This window comes from Diorhabda sublineata, chromosome 3, assembly GCF_026230105.1.
Source record: "Diorhabda sublineata isolate icDioSubl1.1 chromosome 3, icDioSubl1.1, whole genome shotgun sequence".
NCBI classification, from domain to species: Eukaryota; Metazoa; Arthropoda; class Insecta; order Coleoptera; family Chrysomelidae; genus Diorhabda; species Diorhabda sublineata.
This window is the reverse complement of record NC_079476.1, coordinates 7,515,407-7,540,238: the sequence shown is the minus strand read 5'-3', so window position 1 is coordinate 7,540,238 and position 24,832 is coordinate 7,515,407. Positions and strand designations below refer to the sequence as shown.

The following is a 24,832-nucleotide window of genomic DNA, read 5'->3' as shown; positions in this document are numbered from 1 at the left end:
GTAAATTTTCCAAACCCTATTATAACAGATAATGGCTCTTATTGGAATTAAATATTAAATGAAATAAAAAAATCTTTACCCTTTAAAGTAAAATGCATCACAGCAAAAGAAATATCCTTCACTTCCAATCTGTTTAGATATTATATGAACTAATACCAAGTGGCAACTAAATTGTTTACAGAACACGAATTACTTTTTCACTACATTTAAACCCGTTATAACCCATTGCTCTCGAAGTTTGAAAAAAAAAATATACCTAGAATCGACGTCTATAAAGAGGTCATATTACTATAAAATCATCGATTAATCGATTCTTTGAATTGACTTTTGTCCACCTAGCTTGTACTAAACGGCTCACTGTAACGAGGGGGTAATAAAATCTGTGGAGGTCTGGTTTGCAGAGCAAGAAGAAACATTTTTTTGGAAGGTCTAGAGACGTTGCAGGTTCGCTATAATAAAGGTATCCAATTAAGAGGTGAAAATGCTGTGTAATAAATTTTGAGATTGAAACTTTCTTTGGATCTGTAGGCTAAGAATTTTTCAATATATCCTCGTATTAGATATTATTTTTCAGATTTCTTAAAGATATTTATTTATTATCTCTTATTGTTGAAAAATTCTGTCGTTATATATTATTAGTATTAACTTACTGTACCGGGTGTCCCAATAAAAATGGCTCTCGGCCATATCTCGGAAACCGTTTATAGTACAGCTTCGAGAAGAATACGATAATCATAGTTTAAATGCATCTTAATTATGGAAAATTTGTAATTTATTCATTTTATAATTTTTGGTATTTAATTACGCCCTCTAGTGGTAGACCTACAATTCTGTAAATAATTTCAAGGTTTTTTTCGAGGTCACTTTTGTTATAAATTTTTTTCCCGAAGCTGTACTAAACGGTTCCCGAGATATGGCCGATAGCCATTCTTATTGGGATACCCGGTACATTTTTAATTCTAAAGAATTTAATGTAACAAAATTTAACTGTCTATAGGGAATTGATCATTTGGATAACTATATTTTAGAATCTGCCAAAAAAAGTCGTAAACCAGAATGACACCAAAAATTGATTTTGTTTGAGAGCCAATGAATTTTTATTATAATAAAGCTGTGCCCGCGACTTCGTTCACATAAACAGGGCCGGATTAAACTAGGGGCTTGGGGGGACTATAGCCCCAGGCCCCAGGTCCAAGAGGGCCCCATCATTTGGAAATCTTCTGTATTTTTTGATGTGTTAATACCACAAATCTAACGTATTGATATTATTTTATGAATTTCCGGGTTTTAGAATTCCTTAAGGGGGTCCCGTCATTATTTTAGCCCCGGCCCTTATAAATCTTAATCTGGCCCTGTACATAAATGAGGGTTTATTTTTATAAACTATTATTACTTATGTTTTACAAAGGATAAATAAAATCAATGTTTGATATAAACTATTAAACAAAAATTACACTTACAAATTTTACAACATAATAAATATACAAAAAAACAGTTATTTAATAAGTATTTACATTGCCTCTTTATATACAACGTTGGAGGTTTGGTTTGTCGAAATGTATACAAATAATTTATTTGCCTCACTCACTCGGGAAAGAGCAACGTATAGTTGACCGTGTGAGAAGCAGCTTACACCAAATTCCACCCCTGAAACGCGTAGAGTCTGCCCCTGTGCTTTGTTGATAGTCATTGTATAACAAAGACTAACCGGGAATTGGACTCGTTCGAAATTAAATGGAAAGTTGTTTAGGATGAGAATGATTCTTGGAATAAACACCCGCGTAGGCCACTCACGATCAGCGTTCAATCGGATATTTCTTTGGGTGGCCGTTTCCGCGGAGCGTGAAATAAAGTGGCACTCTCGATCTGTGTTTTGTCGAGCTTCCCTTTCGGTAAAGGTTTCCAAAGAACGACTTAAAGCTTGGTGTTCTCTAACCGTTTCTCGATCCTCATTGGATTCCTGAGATCGAACTAACTTTAGTCTTTTAACCGCTTTTGAGTATTGTCAAAGATTAGACCGTTCTTCCATTTTACGGCGGATTTATAAAAAAAAATTAGTAGAAATAGATGGAATGAAAATTTCTCATAGTTTTACTGTTTTAAATCGTAAAAAAAACGGTTTTGCGAAATAATTCTTTACAAAAAATTATCTCATTATCAGATAAAGTTCTTATATTTTTTTTGTATTCTACATAAATTAATAAACAATTTAAAAAAAATCCAAAAAGAATGATTTTTTCAGTTTTTATAGCTTAAAATGAAATCGATGAAAAACAATCAATTTTCGTGAATAGTTTCGTACTATATTCTATATAATCCGCCGTAAAATGGAACATTTTGAGACCAAGATCATTAAAATCCATCCATTTTTCGATTTTCTAGAGCCAACCTAACCTAACCTAACCAAAAAACCAGGTGACCGCGAAAGTGTATAATTACCATAATTTTTTGTAAAGGATTATTTTGCAAAACCGTTTTTTTTACGATTTAAAACAGTAAAACTATGAGAAAGTTTCATTCCAGCTATTTCTACTAATTTTTTTTATAAATCCGCCGTAAAATGGAACATTTTGAGACCAAGATCATTAAAATCCATCCATTTTTCGATTTTCTAGAGCCAACCTAACCTAACCTAACCAAAAAACCAGGTGACCGCGAAAGTGTATAATTACCATAATTTTTTGTAAAGGATTATTTTGCAAAACCGTTTTTTTTACGATTTAAAACAGTAAAACTATGAGAAATTTTCATTCCAGCTATTTCTACTAATTTTTTTATAAATCCGCCGTAAAATGGAACATTTTGAGACCAAGATCATTAAAATCCATCCATTTTTCGATTTTTTAGAGCCAACCTAACCTAACCTAACCTAACCAAAAAACCAGGTGACCGCGAAAGTGTATAATTACCATAATTTTTTGTAAAGGATTATTTTGCAAAACCGTTTTTTTTACGATTTAAAACAGTAAAACTATGAGAAATTTTCATTCCAGCTATTTCTACTAATTTTTTTTATAAATCCGCCGTAAAATGGAACATTTTGAGACCAAGATCATTAAAATCCATCCATTTTTCGATTTTCTAGAGTCAAAAAACCAGGTGACCGTGAAAGTGTATAATTACCAAAAAGTTTATTTTATAAGTTATCACTGAAAACCAGGAAAATAATTTCGCACACTAAATACAATTTATCTGTGTCGTCGAAAGAAACACAAAATAAAACCCGTGACAATCTATCCATTTGTTATATGGAGGGTAGAGGAAAGGAGAACCGTATTGAATGTGGAATTCGTTGAAAAGTGTCCAGCTGTAAACAGCAAATTATAATATGAGGATTTGTCAAAATAGGACTAGTGTAGCAAATGGAAATGATATGAATTTAGCAGTTATATATTTTATGTACAATTTTCGCATGAATTTGTATATTAATAGTTTCTTTGAAATAGTTATGACTTTCAAAAAAGAATTTAATTCACTATCCTACTCTAGTAGTTTGTGGCGCTCTTTTTAAAATTCTTCCACTTGCTACTATAACGCCACTATAATTTGCTTCCTTTCAACAGACACTTTTTGATACACCGAGATGGTTCTCCTTATCTCTACCCTCTATAATTTGTTACGCAAATTGAAAAAGTGCCATCTATAGCATGAAAATTAGGGATGATTCGATTCTCGATACCACCGATTCTTGGACATCGGTATCGAGAATCGATCGCAAAAAGTCGTCACCGATACCAGTAAATAGACGGAAAAATTATTTTTTAATCCAGTTTCTAGTGTTATTAAAATGAAAATATATTTTGGAAGATCATTTGTTAAAATATTTGTCTTTGTTTAAACAACAGACTGCCTCTGTCCATTTATTACGCCGACAAATGAGTTCCATATCGTTTTTGATATATTAGGTGTTGAGTGTAGAAAAATCCTGCTTTTAAAAAATAACTTGGATAATGATTTTGATTTTTGGAACAATATCCAAAAAACCAAAAAGCTAAAATTTCAATTGATGATATGATAAGATAAAACTACTTAAAATTAAAAAAGAGAATGTTGCTTTTAATCGGCGACAATTATGTCCACCTCTGCTGTGCCTACCTTGCGCAAGACAAAGTACATCCACATTTCTTCGTGATATTAATTTTATTTAATAATTTCGGCAACTTAACCTTTGCGTATTGCTAACATTTGTTATCATTAGAAATTGCCCCATTTATCCTTGTATAGGCATAGATATTTTAAAATTGGTTTGTAGGTTGTTCAAACAAATTATGAATATGTTTCTAGTAAGAGAATTCTTTTTACAAGGGGCTATTATACATCGATGGTATCAGTACCGAGAATCGATTTTTTAGATATCGGTATCAGTATCGAGAATCGAAAAATTTTGGTATCCACATATCTGTAACAAAATATCTCACAGCTTAAAATACATACAGAATAGATTCGTTAGATGGCGCTTATAATATTAACACTACAATTATGCCTAAAATCAATTTTTGATTTATTAATTTTTCCATGGCAATGACTTAATATCGAATACATCCTAGGTACTTACTTGTTGCCCAAATAAGGCCGAGGCAGCACCAATTTTGATCAAATACAGCCTAAATGTTGTTCCAAGCTAAGCTGAAGAAATTAGTGAAAGTTTTATGAAAATCCGTCCAGTAGTTCCAGAGATTAGCGTGTACAAACAGACAGACGGACATTTTTTTTAAAACTTGTATTTTCTGTAATCAGCTACACTTCCTTTATCACCTACAAACCAATGGACAGACACGCCGATTCTTCAATTTTATTATAGACATTTTGATCAAATACGGCCTAAATGTTGTTCCAAGCTAAGCTGAAGAAATTAGTGAAAGTTTTATGAAAATCCGTCCAGTAGTTCCAGAGATTAGCGTGTACAAACAGACAGACGGACATTTTTTTTAAAACTTGTATTTTCTGTAATCAGCTACACTTCCTTTATCACCTACAAACCAATGGACAGACCCGCCGATTCTTCAATTTTATTATAGACATTTTGATCAAATACGGCCTAAATGTTGGTTCGGGCTAAGCTGAAGAAATTAGTGAAAGTTGTATGAAAATCCGTCCAGTAATTCCAAAGATTAGCATGTACAAAAGAACAGACGGACATTTTTTTCAAAACCCCCAACTGTAGCATGGCAAAACTGAATTGATGATCTATATCATATAACATCCATAATTCCTTGAAAAATTCCATTTTTTTCTTCTCCACCATGCGTTTGTAGTGAGGCAATACCTAAATAATGTGTTTGTCAGAAGATGGATTGGATGGGCGTGGTTTTATCGAATGGCCCCCGCGATCACCCGACGTGAATCCTTTAGACTATTTGCTGTGGGGTCACTTAAAAAACATCGTTTATAAAACAAAACCTACCAATATTCAGGAATTAAAAAATAGGATTACCACAGATATAAGATGTTTCGTCAAACTTTTTACTAACTTACTGTCACTAAACATCGTTACAATATTTATATTAGTACATAAATTATTGAATATTGAAATTGAACGAGTTTATTCAATCGTAGCCATCTAAATGTACAATATTTATTGTAACTTTGGTGGAGATACTTGCGCATAAACATTTATAAAAATCGTACAAGTAGTTTCCTAGACAATTGAGGCGTTCCATATCTCTATATACATATCAGGCACTTAAGACAAGTATAAACACCTATTTGTGTCTTTTATATCTAAAGTATTTACAGAAATTGATTCCACACCTCAAACAATAATTACGGAAGGAATTCGCTTTCTTTTTGCGGTCTATGGAGCTCCAAAAAAATTACTTGCATTACAAGTATCAAGTACAACTACCATGTCTTCCTCCAACATTAGTATCTGCTATTCAACACTTGTATCAAGTATACTATCAAGTTCAAACGTGGCTAGGCAATCAACTAAACCCAGAAGACTAGGGTTGAAAATTGGTAGATAATACTATGCGAAAAAGGTGGTAGTACCAAATATGGCTGTAAAAAAGTCGAGTTGCTGTATTCTCCAGCGTGTACCAAGGTCAGTCTTGGTCAAATGTCCATTTGAGTAAAATAGAGGAATATTCCTGTGCTTTTAATGAAGAGACCAATGACTACTCAGCCCCATTTGAACAATTTATGAACATCCAGCAAGAGGAAAAGGAAGAAATCGAAGATGACATGACTGTTAAAGTAGACTTTTAAGAGTATGAAGCTGATTAGAATATCTAAAGAAATCAAAACAATACTTAATCAAATAGCAATACCAATAATAAGGTAATATCAAGAACTTGGCGGGTATTTTTCCTTTAAATTATACTAAAATTGTCATATTAGTGGAGTAGGCCTACAGGAAAAACCACGGTAAAAAACGAGTGAGTACACTACCTCACAGGTGGCATGGAAATGTTTGCATATATTGTACAATGTAGCCTCTTAGAATCGCGATATCTCAGGAATGGAAACTCTTAGAAAAAATCTTGGAGGCCATTTATGTAGAGAATTTTGAGATCTACAACTTTGACATGAGGTTTTTTCGATAAAACTTAGCATTTTTGAGAAATATTCAAAAAACCTAAGATTTTGACCTTTGATCCCGAATAACTTTTGTGTGGCAGGCTCGTGAAAAGGAAGATGAGAAAATCGTAGCTGACAGAAAAAAAAAGAAAATCCAAAGCAAATTTAAAACTGATATGGGATTGGTAGTCGCTGAACCAAAACCTGGCTATGGAAGCAGTAATGATGGGAATACGGTTAGGAGATTTTTCAACAGCCGAGAGGTTGCAGCAAAGATTACTGGGTTTGTTATTGAAGTTACCTAACAGTTGAAAGTGGTATTACAAACAATAGCTGGGACATATGAAATTAATTCGGCCAAATTCCAAAAATATGCTATGGATACTGCAAAACTGTTTGTGGAAAAATGTAATTGGTAAATTAAGTGAAGAAGCGCAGGAGGCACGAAATAAAGAATTTAAAAATACAGAGAAAATATCTCTCGAAAGATATTGCGTGTCAAAACTAACAAAGATATTTTGAAATGTCTTTCAATTTCTCCGAAACCCATTAATAACAATAACAAGTCTGTGAAACTGTCTCAAAAACGTGTAAATAATATTGATAAGAAAATTCTTGAAATATTGAAGGCACCTGACAACCCATTTACTTCTGATACTTCCGCCACATTAGTTACTATAAGTTCTGATGATTTTTCAAATTCAAAATATTCATATCATATTGTTATTTACTTTGTTTTTAAAATTGCTATATTTTGCATTAAAACAAAATATTATTATTTCAATACTAGACATGTGCTTTTAATTCATTTTTTAATAGTTTAATGCATTAAAATTATTTCTGCCAATAATTCATGCATACAAGGCTGTGTGCAACGGCCCTGTACACATCAAAATGCTGTGTGGCCATGTTACAAAATGTTTTTTTTAATGCAAAATTAGCAAATGGTCAACTATTTACAAATAGCATTTTGATCAAAAATCCCTCGTTTCTCCTATAACTTAGTTTATAGTCATCCTTCACTATATTAATATTTCCACTCCAACCAGTACTTCCCAGGATTCGCTGTCCAATAAACTCTATAGATTCATATTTTTAATATAAATATCTCCTTTTAATCAAATGAGAAGAAAGGCTACTCACGTTATTCATGGATACTTACAAGTGAAACAAATACATAATTACTAATACATATAATAATTCAAAATACACAGTATAGAAAATTATTTCAAAAAAAAACAATAGTACTACTCCTGTATCTGCTGTGTAGCCCCTAACCTCGTTGGATCTTGACTTGGATAATGCACAGATTTTGGCAGTCCCACAGATTCGCTTCCACTATTAACACTACTAGTACTAGCTGGAGGAGCAGTGAAAGGGGGCAACTGAGGTGGATTAAAGAAAAATGGTGGAATCGGAGGGGGAGCAAATAGAGGTGGTACCATTAAAGATGGTGGAGGCGGCATACTAGGCAATGGAATATGACCTGGTTCTAAATTAAAGAAGTTGTTGCTAAGCTCTGGTAAAGCGCCTGGAAGTCCTGGTACCGGTTCATAGGTTTCCGCTTGTGGTCCAATTGATGAAGGTCCTGTTCTTCCTTGTGAACGACCCCATTTGATTGTTAGTCGTCTTCCTCCTAGTATGAGTTTATTGAAAGTTTTTTCAGCTGCAGTTTCTGCTGCTGACCTTGTAGTGTATTGTACAAATGCACATTGTTGTTTTGGCACAAGACTGATGGAGCGGATTTCACCATATTGATAAAAGTGATCCCTAAAACAAAAATTCTAGTGAACACAAAATATTTTGAAAGAAAGATTCCAAGGTTAATATAGAATATACATGTGTGGAAGAAATTACCTGATATCTTGCTCAGTCAAGTTTCCAAGATTACCAAGGTACAATGTTGTAATTGTCTTATCATCTGGAGCAGGAAGAGCAGGCATAGCTGCAGCTCTTTTTAGTAGTTTATCAGCAACTGGATCATTCACACCATAGTAACGATCTTTAATATTCTAAAAACCAATAAAAATGAGAAAAAAAGATGATATTTCTTGTATACCACTAAAAACAAACCTGATCTGCAAGAGGATCATCAGGATCTGTTGGTTTTTCATGTCTGTAAGGACACTCCTCCCCTCTACGACATTCACCTTTCACCCAAAATGAACATACATGAGGTCTATTTCTCTTGTAATAAGGTGCAGTGCGAGCCAAACGCATCAAAAGATCATTTGGTTCACTAAGTTTATTACTAATAGTATCTGGATCAGACCTTGCCAACTGAAATATATGGAATTTAGAAGCAGCTGGACTGATTTGAAAACATATTTGATATCTATAAAATTTCTAAATACCTCACGTTCCATATTTTGAATGTAATATTCTTTATTAACATCACTTTTAGGTAAATCATCTTTCATTTTTAAAGCAGCATCTCTCACTTGAATAGGTAAACCATACTCTAAGTCTAGTAAGCAAGTTTGACAAACATTTTTCAATTTGCTACAAGTCTGACATACTTCTGTCTTCTTAAAGCGCATTCTAGCTCCTGGACACCAACGAAATACTGTAAAGGGACGTGAACATATTTTGCATTCCTTACCGTATTTTTCTTTTGTCTAAAATAAAGATTTAATAGAAAATTGTTCATGGTTCGAATCGAACAACTTACCATTCTAATATATGGGTTATCTCCCAAACAAGTTTGGCACAAAATTGGAAAATCCTAGAACAAATACAATTTTTTTTTCTTATTTTATGTAATTCAATCCTACTTACAGCATCTTCCCAATTCTGTCTATTGTACGTATTAGTTGTTTTAGATGTGGCCATTTTCTAATATATTGAAAATTACTTAATTTTGAAATTTAATGGATATATAACTTTGATAATATTGACTTTAAAATGCGTTAAATATGAATCTTTCTATATTATTATTATATTAAACTACTGATTCAAACGAATACATAATAATTCGTCAATAATGATTTCTTAACCTATTTATGAAACTACAATATATATGGATATAAATGTTTAAAATATTTGAATGTCATTTCTAGGCATTTTTTAGGAATAAAATATTCAATACTTCTTACGATGGCGACACGTTTGTGACGTCATAAAACTGGATTGGGTTAGTGAAAGTAGACAGTCTTATTATTTTTGGAAGAGTCCTTGGTGAAAATGGACTTATACGTTTAATTTTTTTATAATCCTTAGAGAGAGAGGAAAAAAATTATCAGAGTGTAATTGGTTTTTATATTAAAACGATTTTAATTTATTGTGTGAAGCTGGCTCTCTCATTAAACGGCCATTTTCACGGCATCAGGGCTTAGATTCTAACAATTCTCTAACAATTAGCATTAACGAAATTTTGAAATGATTAAATCAGGGGGTTAACTCAAATGAGATTCATTCAACTGTCTATATAGCTGATTTTATTAAATTACCTAAAAGTATAAAGTTTTTCTTAGTAAGTTTAATAACCATCAATTTATATACTGCTCAGGGTGCATTCCACTAAGCAGTCACAAAAATCACGAGGCGTTTTGAGCGTTGAGATAAATATTAACGAGCGGCAAAACAGAAAAATGAAGCGAATGCTTTAAAAGTTTATGTTATGATTTGTAAGATATTGAATTTTTTAGTGGAGTGCTCAACTGATTTATATTAAAGTAAAATCAAAATATCTTCTATGGCTATAGTAAAATATTTAGTGGTGCGTCACAAGAATCTTTCAAAAGTACTTATAATATCCCATACCGCATCAAATAATGAGAAAGATTCTCATAGTTGCAATCTACATTGCTTGACTTTTGAAAATTTCATTAATTCTTTCAACTCTCACTTCGACCTACTTCTTGTCAAAGGTTGTCGTGAACGTTAATCAAACGTCATTAGTGAAGTTCTCGCTGGGACCACAACGATGGTAATCGCTATGTGGAACGCCCAAAAGAATATTTCATCGCCGTGAACGCTTAGTAGAATGCACACTCAGTAAAACCACTTTATATTTCATTATTCGTGAAAAAAGGTGAAAATACTATCACGTGTCAAATAACCGTTTATGTCAATTTTCAACTGTCTCACGTTAAAGCCAAAATTCCCATACATTCATGCGTATTTTGATTTATGTGAATTGTGAATTTTTTAGTTGTAATATACTTGTGTTGATTCTGAAAGTATGAATTGTATTGAATAATTGTTTAATAATATTCATATATTTTCAAGGTAGGTGTTTCATTCGATTGAAATGGTATAACTTACCTAACACGTTAACTCAAAAATAATGTTTTTTTATTAATCCTTTCCCTTAAGATATTAATGTGAGTGCTGGTCAAGAATAGATTGTGTTCGTTGAATAAGTTGTTTTTTATATCTATAAAACATGTTTCTTCAGAAGTAGAATTTTGATTACAGGATATGTATGATCAAAATAGTTCATTTGAATATACGTATTTATATTTGTTGTGTATATTATTACATCACTTCCTGTGTCAAATTCCATTAAATTCTAAATTCATCAAAACAAAATATAATGTATAGCAAAACATGGAATTTATTATGTTTGTGATTCTGAGAATTATGAAAAAATAATTTGTATTTAGTAACATAAACACCAATACTTTATAAAAATATGTTTTTAAAAATGCAATTCTGAAAAGTGTAAACAAGAGTAAAAAAATAATGGTTCATATTAGTCATTACATTGTTTGAATGAAAACTTTAAAATAGGTATATAGTGATAGTTTATAGTGATTATTATATCAAAAATTATTTTTTTAAGAACATGAATGATGCCTCATCAGTTGGTGGCCCGGCTGGGCCAATTACAATAAATAAAGACCTCATTGTTAAGGAAGGATGGCTACAAAAAAGAGGAGAACATTGGAAAAATTGGAGACCAAGGTAGGGTAAAATGAAATAATATGTACATCTGAATTTAATCATAAATAAACATTGAATTCTTGTTAAAAATGAAATTGAACTTGAGTTACTCATATTTATATATATTTATGTAGGTATTTTGTTCTCCTCAATGATGGAGCTCTGGTAGGTTTTAAAAGCAAACCTGATGACTACTTTCATGTTGAGCCCTTAAATAATTTTACAGTTAAAGGTTGTCAAATTATGTCTACCGATAGACCTAAACCATTCACTTTCATCATTAGAGGATTGCAATGGACCACTGTCATTGAACGGATGTTCTGTGTTGAAACAGAACAAGAAAGGTTAGTAAAGAATTTTTGAAGTTATCTTTAATTACCACAAATGCTAGAAAGAAAGAAACAGTATGAAACATGTTATTAAAGTACTCATCTAGAAATTATAAATTCAGCTCTTTCATTTGCCACATCTGTAACATCTTGACTTGTTCTTCAATTAACCATTTTCCAGCATTTTAATGTAAATAACTATTATCTTCTTGATAATGATATTGACTTTTCTCATACTTGTGATCAAATTATTAGGGAAGAATGGGTAGCTTCTATAAAAATGGTGTCTGAAAGAATTTCAGACTGTGAAGATGTAGAAATGAATCCTGCAAACAACGAGTCTGGTGCCATGGAAGATCTTTGTGAGAAATTCTCATTACAAGGTACATCTATTTCTAAATCAACGGGAAAACGAAAAGTTACTCTGGAAAGTTTTGAATTCATTAAAGTACTTGGTAAAGGTACTTTCGGAAAAGTTATTTTATGTAGAGAGAAAGCAACTGGGAGATTATATGCTATAAAAATTCTGAAAAAAGAAGTAATTATTCAAAAAGACGAAGTCGCTCATACACAAACAGAAAATCGTGTTCTTAGGACTACTCATCATCCATTTTTAACTGTAAGTGTGTGTGTAAAAATTTTTCCAAATTTTAACTGAAATCAAAATTCACAATGTGACCTGTGTGAAGTTTCTACCACTAATATTTTTTTACAAAATAAACTGAAATTGTGCAAAAAACGTTGATAGAGGAAGAAAAAAAAGATTAATTAAATGGATAAGGGATTATACATATTTGACAATTCTGAACCCAATACTCAAAAAATAAAAAGTTATTATCTAACCATTACAAAGTTCACTTAATTAGAAAAGAGTTGACCAAAAAAGTTTACATTTGAGCAATGACGCACATCGCTCATTTTGAAATCGAAGCCTCAAAATTTTTCCACATATCGTTCAACTATTGCAAAGTACACTCAATAAAGAACCTGTTAACAAAAAAATGTGATGTAAGAAGTTTTTATAATGCCAAACAAAATCCCTAAAGTTGATATTTGAGCTATGATACTTATCGTCCGTTTTGAAATCGAAGCCCCAAAATTGTCTGTTAATATGTTCTTCATTCTTCGCAATAACTGAAGAAAATTTTAAAAATTTTTGAGACTTTGATATCAAAACGAACGATGCGCGTCAGCGCTCAAACGAATACATGAAGTATTTTTTGGCATTACAAAAAATACTTACCTCACACTTTTTGTTCATTTGTTTTCTAATAATGTAAACTTTGTAATAGTTGAATAATTTTTTTTTATTATGAGGGTCTACGTTCAGAATAATGAAATATGTACAAAAACACAAATATGTACAAAAAATTTTTAACCACTTAATCTTCAATTTTTCTCCTCTTTTAACATTTTTTTGCAAAAGTTCAGTTCATTTTATAAAAAATATTTGTATTAAAAACCAGTGGATAACTTCACAGGGATAATAATGTATCACCTATTAGAAAAACTAAAATTGAAGCTATATCTTTATATATTATCAATATTTTTGCCTTATTTTTAGTCCTTAAAATATTCATTTCAAACAAATGACAGATTATGTTTTGTTATGGAATACGTAAATGGTGGAGAGCTCTTTTTTCATTTGTCAAGAGAGCGAGTTTTTTCTGAAGATAGGACACGGTTTTATGGTGCCGAAATTATATCTGCATTAGCATATCTCCATTCACAGGGAATTATATACAGGTAATACATTTCTTAAACAATATTTATTTTTTATAGACTCTTTTATAAAAGTATAATAACCTACATTGAAGATACAAAAGAAATCATAAATCAATTAATATTCAAAATAGTTACTATATACAAAGTGAAAATAGCAATACAACAAAGGCTAGTCTCAGCAAAAATGGATATAGGAATACAAGATCAAATAGAAGAAATATAATACAAGTAGATAACAATACTTAACTGAAATAGTAGGAAGACATACAAGAGGAATATCAGAGAATAACAAATAGAACATTTAGAGTTAAAAGAAGAAACCCGAAACTGGAATTTAGAAGACAGATGGAAAAACTGGAAAGATATATGAGATAGCAGAAAATACAAGGATTGTAGGAAAACAACATGAGAGGACTAGATGGTGGACAAAAGAAATACAGTATTGAAGTAAAAAAACAATTTTGGAGAAAATATTCACAATCCAAAAAATATCAACACAGTAAAGAGTACATGAATCAAAGTAAAAACAAGTAATAGAAATGAAACAGAAATGTTGAGAAGAATTCGAAAAAGAACTGAACGATGAATAAGAAATAACAACAGAAATATCTATCATAGTATAAAAGGCTTGCGAGGAAAGAAAAAGGAGATAAAGGAATTGAAGATACAGAAAATGGAATATTTTTGTGGATGCTGGATCATAGTAAAAGACCATAGTTTTGTCACCAATTGATTGGATTACACTTTCTTGGTCTTCGTGGTAAAGCTCTAGAAATCTCTCACAACATTCTTCTCTAAGCTTCTTTTGCATTGAGCTGAGAATTTGAGGCACCCACTTTACACTAATTTTGTCATATTTAAATGCTCATGTAGAATCCTCAGAACACTTGTTTTAGAAATGCTGGTCTGTGCTGCAATTTCTTTTATTTTTAGGCACCAGTCAGAACAATTTCTTCCACTAATTTAATGTTTTCTGAAGTAGTTACCTTCACAAGACCTCCCACAAGTAGGTCATCATCTAATCATTAACTAAGTTGGAATTTCTGGAACCGTTGGTGATATTCATACAGAACTCAGTGCTTACACTACCACTATACCAACACTCACAATTACACCGTCGTCAGTCTCTAAAGACAATAACTTTGTTATCAAAACGCACGTCAGACAGTGTAATTATGGGTGTTGGTGTAGTGGTAGTGTAAACAGTATGTTCAGTATCATCCAATGTTATGGATGATAGTTCCCTTTCTGATTTTGATTTGTGTTTTGATAATGGCTCCAACCTCAATTTGAGACATTTTTCAAAACAACTTGTCTGAATGGAAGTTCGAACTATACTATAATAGATTGGATGGAACCAACAAGTTGAAACTTTGTGTAACTTGACATTGACGTATGCATATAGATTTTTGCAAACCCACGCTTTCACCAAACAAATGCTTCTGGAAATTCTTAATAAGGTTTTTGAAATAGCTTTGATTGATTTGTTTACAAATTCTGGATGAAAATGTGTAAGCTCTTGGAGTGTCTGATAGAAAGGGCAGTGACAAAGGGAGAATACCAAGGAAGCCCAATACCACCATAAAACAAATATATATATATATATATATATATATATATATATATATATATATATATATATATATCATTGTTAATCATTTGTATACATGTTAATCTGCACATTCATGTTTCTGTCAAGCACTAACAAATTCTGTATGTGCATTAAAACAAATGTATTTCAAACAGCAACTGTACTTCCTTCCTACTTCCTTAATCTTCAAATTCTGAGTATTCAAGGAAGAGCCCATACATGAACCATTCATATTTCAACTTATCTGTGAACTATATGGATTAACATATCATTTCATATCTTCTTTAGCCCATGGTAATCAAGCATATATATAAATGTGTGTTAAGGTTCTCTACTGGTGGACACACAGAAAATATTTTAGGGGGAGATTCTAAACCTCTTTTCATGCATTTCTCAATCTCTCTTCCACGTTCCCAGTTGCTTTATATGTATGGAGGTGTGTAATGATTAACTTGGAACCGTCCACAATTCCTTTCAGAAGGCTACCCTCCTTGTTAACTTCATCCACAGTGAGTTCATCTCTAGGCATTATTTTGTTCTTACATATTCTCCTATTTAAAATTAGGCAACATTGCATGAATGTAACCCAGACAGAGATACAACCTCTTGTGTGTAAATTATCTCACCACTTCTGATGGGAACTATTAGTATCTGTTGATCATATAATTAAGTGATTCCAAGTGTCCTTTATTTGGGACTAGACACAAACAGTTCCATTAATGTATCAAATTACTTACTTTTATTTTGGATTGAAGTGACTCTGAACCTTAGTAAATATCCATTTTGTAATTAATTATAGCTTTTGTGTACCATAGGAGTTGGTATTTAAGGCGGCTTGTAAACGGATAGAGGGTTCTTAATAGTTTGACATTTGTCCAGTACAGTAGTCGGATTATTGAAATCAAGTTTAATTAATTATTTTCTTGCTTAATAAATAGTTTTTTCCAAAGTACTGAATTAAGTTATTTAACTTGTGTATGTTGACCAACCAACACGATGAGACAGTTGTTGGTTAGATATTAAGAATTAAAATTTTGGTTATTAAGTAACCAGTAAGTAATCATTGGTTAAGATACAGATAAGATTACAGAGCTAATAACTAATGTCCTTGAAAATATAAAAAAGAACATCTTGCCTTGAACTTAAACACAAAAATTAGTGAGATAAGCAAATAAAAATTCCATACATAGTGCACACGAAAACTAGGTGATTGAATTGACTAATTTTTAACATTGATCAAATATTTAAGAAGTATCCAAGTTTTGTTGAGCAGATTTTAATCAAAATGATCTTTTAGAGACCTAAAATTAGAAAATCTATTACTGGATAAGGATGGACATATAAAAATAACAGATTTTGGATTGTGCAAAGAAGATATTACTTATGGTCGTACTACAAAAACATTTTGTGGTACTCCAGAGTATTTAGCACCAGAAGTACTGGAAGACAATGATTATGGTAGAGCTGTTGATTGGTGGGGAATAGGAGTTGTGATGTATGAAATGGTATGTAATTTTAATAATAATACATAAAAATTTACTATTATTTCGAATAATAATTTTCCCAAAAAATATTTATTTAACAATTATTTGCATTAGTCAAATATAAAATTTTGTAAAGGATCTAGAGCAGTGATTCCCAAAGTGGTCTGGGTGTACCCCAGGGGTCTATAGGAGGCTTTAGAACAGGAGTGTACTTAAATTTCCATAGTTAGATCTGATTTGGGGATATGGTGTAAATGTATTAACTTTAATTAATAATAAGTATTTTGAAAGTGGCTTATGAGGTATTTCTGATCTAAAAAGACATAATAGTTTTAGATTATATTTATTTTTTCTTATTTATCTCTTCCATTTTTTCATGTGTCAGATGAAGTTTCTAGTCCCTGTTTTCCATTATCTTGTTCCCCCTTCCTTTATTTGGTTTATCCATTATCTTCTTGTTCTCCTCCACCCTTATTTTTCTCGTTCATTTATTTATCAGCGGGTACATGTTCATTTGTTCCTGTTATTGGCTATTTGTTAAAATTAATAAGTACAGGTGCAACTGCATATAGGAATAGAAAAATTTATAATTCAAAAGGTTTCTCAAAACTTGACAATCTGATTGACATGATGCATGCATGTTATGCTTAAGAAAGAGAATTAAGCAATGGCGAGAAACCAAGTATGCAACTTTTGCATTAAAGGAACCTCTTTTCTTCAGCATATTAGAGATAAAAAATTTTAGAATATAAAGAAAATGTTAAAGCGCTTTGTGGAGCTTCTCATCATATTTGTTAATTCACTATCCGCAGAGTAGATTTCATTAGTTTTTCTTTAAGTCAAAAGACTCTTACAGAGTCTTTTATTTTCCATTTGTTTATTTTTTTTCCATATTTTCTCTTAATTGTCCCAATTTTTTGCTGCATATGTTATTTGTTGAACCACATTTATTTTTATATACATATAGTAGCGTGTGAAGTGACACCCCATATTATTTCCAGTATTCATTTAACTGAAATTATATGCTAACTATATGATATCAGAACAAGTCCCTCATTTCTAAAAATTAATTTTACTAATAATGATACCTAGAGGATAAGAAAATTATTCAGCTTCATAGCGGTTGATTAATAGTTCATCTGGTTAGTTTCTTAAAAAAAGGTTTTTTTTTCACAAAACTCTATAAAAGTCAAAGCTGAACTGCTCTGACTTGGTTCATTAGTACCTTTATTGAAAATCTAAACAAACTATGTTCTTTTATAAAAACGTTGAGAACATTTCATGTCTAGTTCACTGATCTGTGATCTTAACATCTGCAAGTAAATTCCACTGTTTTTAACGAGAGCCTAAAAGCTCTGCTTTATTTTTCGACAAATTCATATCTCTTATCAAGTCTTTAAAATCTTCTGTAGTTATAAGATGGAGTTTTAGTGGTTCTGGTATAGGTAAAAATTCCTTATCAGAATTACTTCCTATTAGATCTAAGAGATGAGATAATTTTTTTAGGTGGCACAGGTACTAGCTGTGTCAGGTCATGGGTAATTAGAGCAGAAGATTCAAGATCGGGATATTCGATAGGTTTTGCATTTTTTCCTTTATGTCTTTTATTCATATTTAAAATGCAAAAGTAGCACTCATAGATGTGGTCTTTCTATTCTCTCCACATTTTTGGTATTACAAATTTCATAGATCTTTTCTCAACTCGATACCAACCTGAAATAAAGAAATAAAAATTAATCTCTATATATTTCAATTTATTGATAAATTACTCACTTTCCAAACATCATTTAAAATAACAATAAGCAACATCTAGAGTCTTGATTCCTAACAGGATAGTTACAATATGCTTTGTAGGCTTCACGAAAACGTGAGATGTTTTTAGTTCATATATTATATCTCTAACTTCAATAAAATGACCATATATAAAACAAAATGCATCAGCATTATATTTACACCTTCGCAATGACATTTTAACATTTTCTAAACATGTACAAAACATCTGATCGTTATTTATCACTCGAATGCTATCTTGAGTAAAATTGAAATTTAAAAAATTGAAAATGAGTATTATTTCTATAACTATCACAAAAGCGTGGATAATAATGAATAGGCCCTTTTAATGAATGTCACCAACGGCTTCAAAAATTCCAACTTAGTTAAATATTTTGTGTATATTAATGATGGATTTGACTTTTTTAAAATTTTCTACAAGTGGGAATGTTAACTGTGCTACAGTGCTCATTGATTATAGAGTAGACAATTATTTCCATTCTCATGTATTATTACTTTACTTGAAATTCCATCTGAGTAATGAACTTAAACTTAGAAAAAACGACCTGAGCTACCAAAACCGACCTGTGTGAGTGAGTGAGACAGCAGAAATATTCTATCTTCACATTGTTACAATCTTATAATCACTGGCACATATTTGACTTTCCATCATAGAGTTTATTGGTCTAATCAATAATTAAATGAGTGTAACATTCAAAACAGTTTTGTTTCAACACACGTGGTATGTTACATTCATTTATATTATGATGATTACATTTCATTGATTGCAAAATATAAATAATCGATTGTGCTCAGTTGTTGAAACTTTGATGTGTTATTTAGATGTGTGGCCGATTGCCGTTCTACAACCGAGATCATGATGTCTTATTTACACTCATACTCATGGAAGACGTTAAATTTCCTAGAAATCTAAGTACCGAAGCTAAAGAACTGCTTTCTGGACTACTTGTGAAAGATCCAACGAAGCGACTGGGTGGCGGACCTGAGGACGCCAAGCAGATTATGGCACATCCTTTCTTCAGTTGTATCAATTGGAGGGATTTAGAACTGAAAAAGGTATGCTATTGCAATAAAGTTGAATCTTATTTTGCTAATAATCACAAAGCTTAGTTCCTTTTGATAATTGTTAATATTAGCTGTACCTGAATATTAATCACTAATCTTTCTAACTCTAAGAACAAAGCTTTTTTAGTTATTCTAAACTACTACTCAAAAATATTTTTAATGGCAGCTTCGCCACATGGCCACCAATTTTCCCAGAATAGTCTTTTTTATATAAAAAGCATGTACAAGAGGGTAAACCCTATTACACTCAAGTAGTTCGAGTGGTGCCTGTGGATATTGAACTTCTTCTGTAGGTTGTAGTGTTCAGTAAAGAAGTGCTTTGGTAGTTGATTTCAGAGGCATGCACTTCTCCGAAGAAAGAAGTCCTGATAAATTGACGTTCTGGGCGTCTGCAGGTGTTCATGAGCCATGTCTGCCTGTTGTGTAGTCATGCAAATATTCCTCCAGGTAGTATTATGTTGGACAAATTATAATATGTCATTCATGTTATAGTTTGTTTTACAAATCTCCATAAGATATAGAAACAGTATTATATGAGATTTCCAAGTTAATTTTATAACATTGCACATTTACATAACATAATTCTATTAGATTACATTGTTATAATTTTCATAAAACTAGCTCCACTTAAACTTGTTCCAAAGTGACTTTGTTAATTTCTTATTTGGAGTAATAACATTTTCTTTGTTTCCACATCAATTCAGTCGTTTTTTGTTATTCATGCATTCTCAAGATCTTTCTGTAAAAATTGCTTTTTGACAATGGATACACTGAGAGGTTTAGCACACTTCACATTGAACTGTATTAAAAGTATATCACATTTACTTTCAACCAATTTGATGAAGCTTCCGATTACTTGCTCTTAGTCAGTTTGAATTACGATTGTTACATTAGTGGCAAATTTCTTAAAGAAAAATCAACAGTTTTCCTTGGTATGTTTTGTGGTTTTGAAGTCTCGTTATTGTTCTAACAATATACAGTATGGGAAAAATAATTAAAGAATATAGCAATATCAATGCTGAATACACTGTTTTCACCACCACAACACAACACTCACAATTACACTGTTTGACGTGCGTTTCGATAACCAAGTTATCGTCTTCAGAGACTGAAAGTAAACTCAGTTAGTGTTGGTGTAGTGGTAGTGTATTCAGTATGAATATCGCCAACGGTTCCAGAAATTCTAACTTAACAACAATATCAATGTCAAATTTGTAAACTTTAAAATCTACCAATGTAAGTCTCTATAGAATGTCGTGATAAATTATAATAAATTCCCACTTTACTATTGTGTAATGGGAGTGTGTGAGTCAGGAGTTATTTTTGGTTAGTATTTTGCTGATTGATAATCAAGTTAAAGCACAATAAGCTTTAAGGGGTATTATCACTGTAGAGCCCGGTTTTTGAAGATCATTTTTGGAATTTTTATTACAAAAAAACTTTATATCAGATGCAAAATCTAATTAGATGACTTTATTATACATGTTTTGAGGTTATCAAATTATTTTTTACAGAGCGTTCAAAAACAAAATGACGTTAAAAAAGAGCTATAAGCATAAGAGGAATTTTCATTACCAACTACTTTTCATTGCAGCTATCTAAAACATACATTGAACTAAAAGCAAGAGAAGTACATAGGGATTTAAAAAAATATCAAATTTTAACAAAGTGGCAAATGTTCGAAAATCTAATAATCAGTTGTAAAACAAAAAAGTTTGAAAATTATTAATAAAATCCTACGTAGCTCCCTAATGTTATGAAGCTTCTGTATGTTCAATCAATCTGATGAAAATTGGCTGGATACTTGTGGTGGTCGTGTTAAAGAGTTCGAGAAAAAAAAATTTGAAAACGGAACGATAAGCGTGATGTAACGGTCAAACTGATGCTACACTAATACAGACAGTTCATAATCTCACTAGTGCCACCCATAGTTAGCCGTGTGTACTATTTACTAGTCGCTAAGGGATATCTGAGACGGATAAACATGTTGGATCGAAAAGCGCGCTGCGTTCGCCCGACCGCGCACTGATATACCTAGCGTCTGATGCTTATAACTCAGAGAAAAATGTTTTTTTTATTTTTTCGAAAAATCCTTTGAGGATGTAATTTTTAACGTAATTCCCTACCATTTTAGCTAAAAACAAGATATTGACTTTGAAATTTTTACAGTGGTGTTACCCGTTAGTATTTGAAAAAATATATAGGCAAAAAATTAAGTAACTTAGTTATAAACTACTGTCCAGATTTGTTTTAAACTTGTAAATCAAACATTGTCCATAATGATGATGATGATCCTTTTTACAACAACCCTAATTTCCATACACTATCACTGGCCCCTGTAGTAAATATAAGTGGATATACTTCTTAGAAATATACATGTTTCATAATTTTGTCAATGTGCAACCATTTCTTTCCATTTTTCATCAAAAATCTGTTTCGTGTATTATTCCAAGATTTTCCAAATGCGTTTAATGGCACATCTTAATTATTTCCTAAACAGCCACAAATCAATTTAATAAAGCGATTACAAAATAAAAGCTATTTAAACGAGAAAGACCTCAATTGAAGTGAAAGTTGAGACATTGTCCTTCTGAAATATTTCAATCCTACTTATAGATTGAAGGATACATGCTCAATATCTTTAGAGAACTCTCAAATGTAACAAAAGATTTATCTATTTGGAATATTATTACAAAACTATTGGAGAGTAATAGTTTCATCATGGCATAAGTTAACAATAGAATGATTTATTATATGCACATGAAACAATTAACGATACAAACACTAGTTTGAGGCCAGTAGTTATCGCTATTAAAGAGTAATCCATCGGAGATATTGAAAAGACCTGTATTTTCATTTCTGATTACCTTTTCATTTTGCTGTTTAATCTAAATTTACTAGTATACTATTAGAAGCTTTTTATTTTAAATTTGTCTGTTCTTTAAAACAAAACCCCAATATTTAGTTTTTTTGTTATTTATATTTATATGCTAATTTTTTTGTAGATTCCCCCTCCTTTTAAGCCTCAAGTAACTAGTGATACGGATACGAGATATTTTGATTCTGAATTCACCGGCGAGAGTGTTGAACTAACGCCACCTGATACAAGTAGACCTTTAGGTTCAATTCAAGAAGAGCCTTATTTTCCACAGTTCAGTTTTCAAGATTTGTCATCGACATTGGGTAGTTCAGCATATATAAGTAGTAGTATGACCAGTGTAGCGCCAATGCAATGATTTTAAATATTTTGTAAAGGTAAACAAAATTCATTCAGCGCCTTGTATGATTTGATTTCTAGTAGGATTTATGATGTATTTTTCCTTTAAATGATTCGTTGTTCTGTTATTAAATGAAATAGTTAGTTTAATTTAGGAAACTTTAAATGATTTTATCTGTTTCAGTTCTGGGTACTTATATGAAACCATCATACACACAGTTAAGTTATAAACCTTTATCATTTTTATGATAATATTTTATACATATTGTAAATAAAATAGAAAAAGTAATCTCTTAAAAAATATAAAAATAAATATCATACCATAATTTGTATATAAATAAGTTATTATATTTCGTAGATTTTGTAATTCAACAATTTTTTTATGTGTAATCTGGAAGAATTTTTTTGTTTTCGCTTATTCAAAAAAATAAATGTTACACCATTAACAGTTTCGATATACTTTTCCTTTTTTTTAAACTTAAGTTTCTACTGCTGGAGTCTTGGAGCCATTTTGGTTGAATGTTTTCCATGTGAGTTTCATTACCATATCAATTCTTTTAATTTGATGCCCATTTTTGATTAAAAAATACTACAAGTAAGTTATGTTGAATACGTTTCAGTTCCCTGTATGATTTTATCAATTATAATTTTATATGTTCTCAGATAATCAATTATTTCTCGATACTGATAAATTCCAAACATTCCTTTGATTAATTTAGTTAAAAAATGGCTTTTCCAAGCTTAAGTCTAGCAAAAAATTTGATTTCCTAGATTTAATTTAGTTAAAAATAGCCTTTTTGGCTTGATACTTCTGATTTTAATTTCGTCACCATTTTTCCCTAATCACAATGAAATAAATTTATTCATAATATTTTATAATTTGGCATATGCACTGTAGGATTATTTTTCTTTTTTCAACATTATTCATAATAGGCATTGTAAAGTTTAATTTATTCAAAAGGGGCTTTTTGGAGTTTATAAAAAAAAATTGTCTTTTCACCCACACCTGCGGCACAGCAAACTGTATTTGAACTACAGCAGGACACTTTTGTGAGTCCACGTGCGTATCTTGTCAAGTCGCGCTGCGTCGTCAATATGCGTCAATGTATTCAATCTTGTAGATTATAAAATTACGTACCAACTTGCGCCTTGTCCTATATCTAGGCATATTATTGACATTAAATTTTTTATTTTTTTGCGGAAATTCCAATTGAGTAGACTTTTATTCAATCAAACATTCTCTTTTCCCATTAAAATTGTATGTATTTTTTCTTTTTTTCAATTTAATTTACTATAGGCCTTGTAAAGTTGAATTTGTTCAAAAATGGAGATTAATTTATGAAAAAAATGGTTTCTGCAAGGTTAATTTGGCTAAATTTTTTATCGCTGGCCAAGAACTGTCACTTTTTAGTATTGGGCAAAAATTCTCTTTTCTTTGTGAGTTTATTTTGTTCAAAAATTGCCTCTTATATCTTGACATATTATTGACATTACATGTTCCATTTTTTTGCAAAAAGCTCTATTAAGTACACTTTTATTTCATCAAATATTGCCTTTTCTCATTATTTGTGATTTTTTCTTTTTTCAATTTGATCCATAATAGGCTTTGTATTGTTTAATGTGTTCAAAACTTGATTTTTGGAGTTCAATTTATGAAAAAAAATGGTTTCTGTAAATTTAATGCGGCAAATTTTTTTCTTAGCACTTTTTAAAATTTTTTTATTTTAGTATTGGCCAAAAATTGTCTTCAATGTTTAGTTTGATCCAAATTAACTTTTAATTTAAATTGTTCATACACTGTTTTCACTACCTCTATAACAACACCCATTTGTGAATGTCACCAACTGTTTCAATTCTAATTCTAAACAATAAGTGCTTGATAAATATAGAAATAAAAAAATATCAGTGGAAAAAGTAGTTATTGATAAAGAATAAAGAAAATACTGCACAATTCATTGTTAATTTCTGTGTTTATAAAATCTTATTCATTGATTCAGTGTCTTGGATTTCTGTCGTCAGAATTTGGCAACCCTGTTTTTGTTGCTACATCATTCAGTATAATTTATATAATTGTAGACCAAGTTGTTTTCTCTTTGTATTTAACTGTATTAGGTTATATGAACTGATTTCCTTTCATTTGTTTCCAATCTATATTTTTTGCCAATTTTGTATTCTGTACAGTCGTTGGACGCTCTACGTGTGATGACAGTATGGTGGTTTCATG

At 31.1% G+C, this 24,832-nt stretch overlaps 2 protein-coding genes across 2 annotated transcripts; one reads left to right on the top strand and one right to left on the bottom strand.

The window, feature by feature from the left end:
* Positions 1 to 7,697: 7,697 nt before the first annotated feature.
* Positions 7,698 to 9,570, bottom strand: LOC130441203 (pre-mRNA-splicing factor RBM22). Its single transcript, XM_056774772.1, has 6 exons — positions 9,298 to 9,570; positions 9,191 to 9,244; positions 8,874 to 9,137; positions 8,593 to 8,799; positions 8,377 to 8,531; positions 7,698 to 8,289 (listed from the first exon to the last, which is right to left on the bottom strand). The coding sequence occupies exons 1-6, from the start codon at positions 9,349 to 9,351 to the stop codon at positions 7,767 to 7,769; spliced, it is 1,257 nt and encodes a 418-aa protein (XP_056630750.1). The 5' UTR covers positions 9,352 to 9,570; the 3' UTR covers positions 7,698 to 7,766.
* An 895-nt stretch (positions 9,571 to 10,465) lies between these two features.
* LOC130441202 (RAC serine/threonine-protein kinase) lies at positions 10,466 to 23,057 on the top strand. The gene is made up of 9 exons (XM_056774771.1): positions 10,466 to 10,749; positions 11,306 to 11,427; positions 11,541 to 11,750; positions 11,991 to 12,354; positions 13,300 to 13,481; positions 16,349 to 16,556; positions 19,149 to 19,382; positions 22,397 to 22,646; positions 22,793 to 23,057. The coding sequence occupies exons 2-8, from the start codon at positions 11,309 to 11,311 to the stop codon at positions 22,625 to 22,627; spliced, it is 1,548 nt and encodes a 515-aa protein (XP_056630749.1). The 5' UTR covers positions 10,466 to 10,749; positions 11,306 to 11,308; the 3' UTR covers positions 22,628 to 22,646; positions 22,793 to 23,057.
* Positions 23,058 to 24,832: the final 1,775 nt, after the last annotated feature.

Coding starts and splice junctions, on each gene's coding strand:
- LOC130441203 (XM_056774772.1), bottom strand. CDS start 9,351: ATGGCCACATCTAAAACAACTAATACGTACAATAGACAGAATTGGGAA. Junction 8,800..8,873: donor TTCAAAATATGGAACGTGAG/GTATTTAGAAAT, acceptor CATATATTTCAG/TTGGCAAGGTCTGATCCAGA. Junction 8,532..8,592: donor ATGATCCTCTTGCAGATCAG/GTTTGTTTTTAG, acceptor ATTGGTTTTTAG/AATATTAAAGATCGTTACTA.
- LOC130441202 (XM_056774771.1), top strand. CDS start 11,309: ATGAATGATGCCTCATCAGTTGGTGGCCCGGCTGGGCCAATTACAATA. Junction 16,557..19,148: donor GAGTTGTGATGTATGAAATG/GTATGTAATTTT, acceptor TGTGTTATTTAG/ATGTGTGGCCGATTGCCGTT. Junction 19,383..22,396: donor GGGATTTAGAACTGAAAAAG/GTATGCTATTGC, acceptor ATTTTTTTGTAG/ATTCCCCCTCCTTTTAAGCC.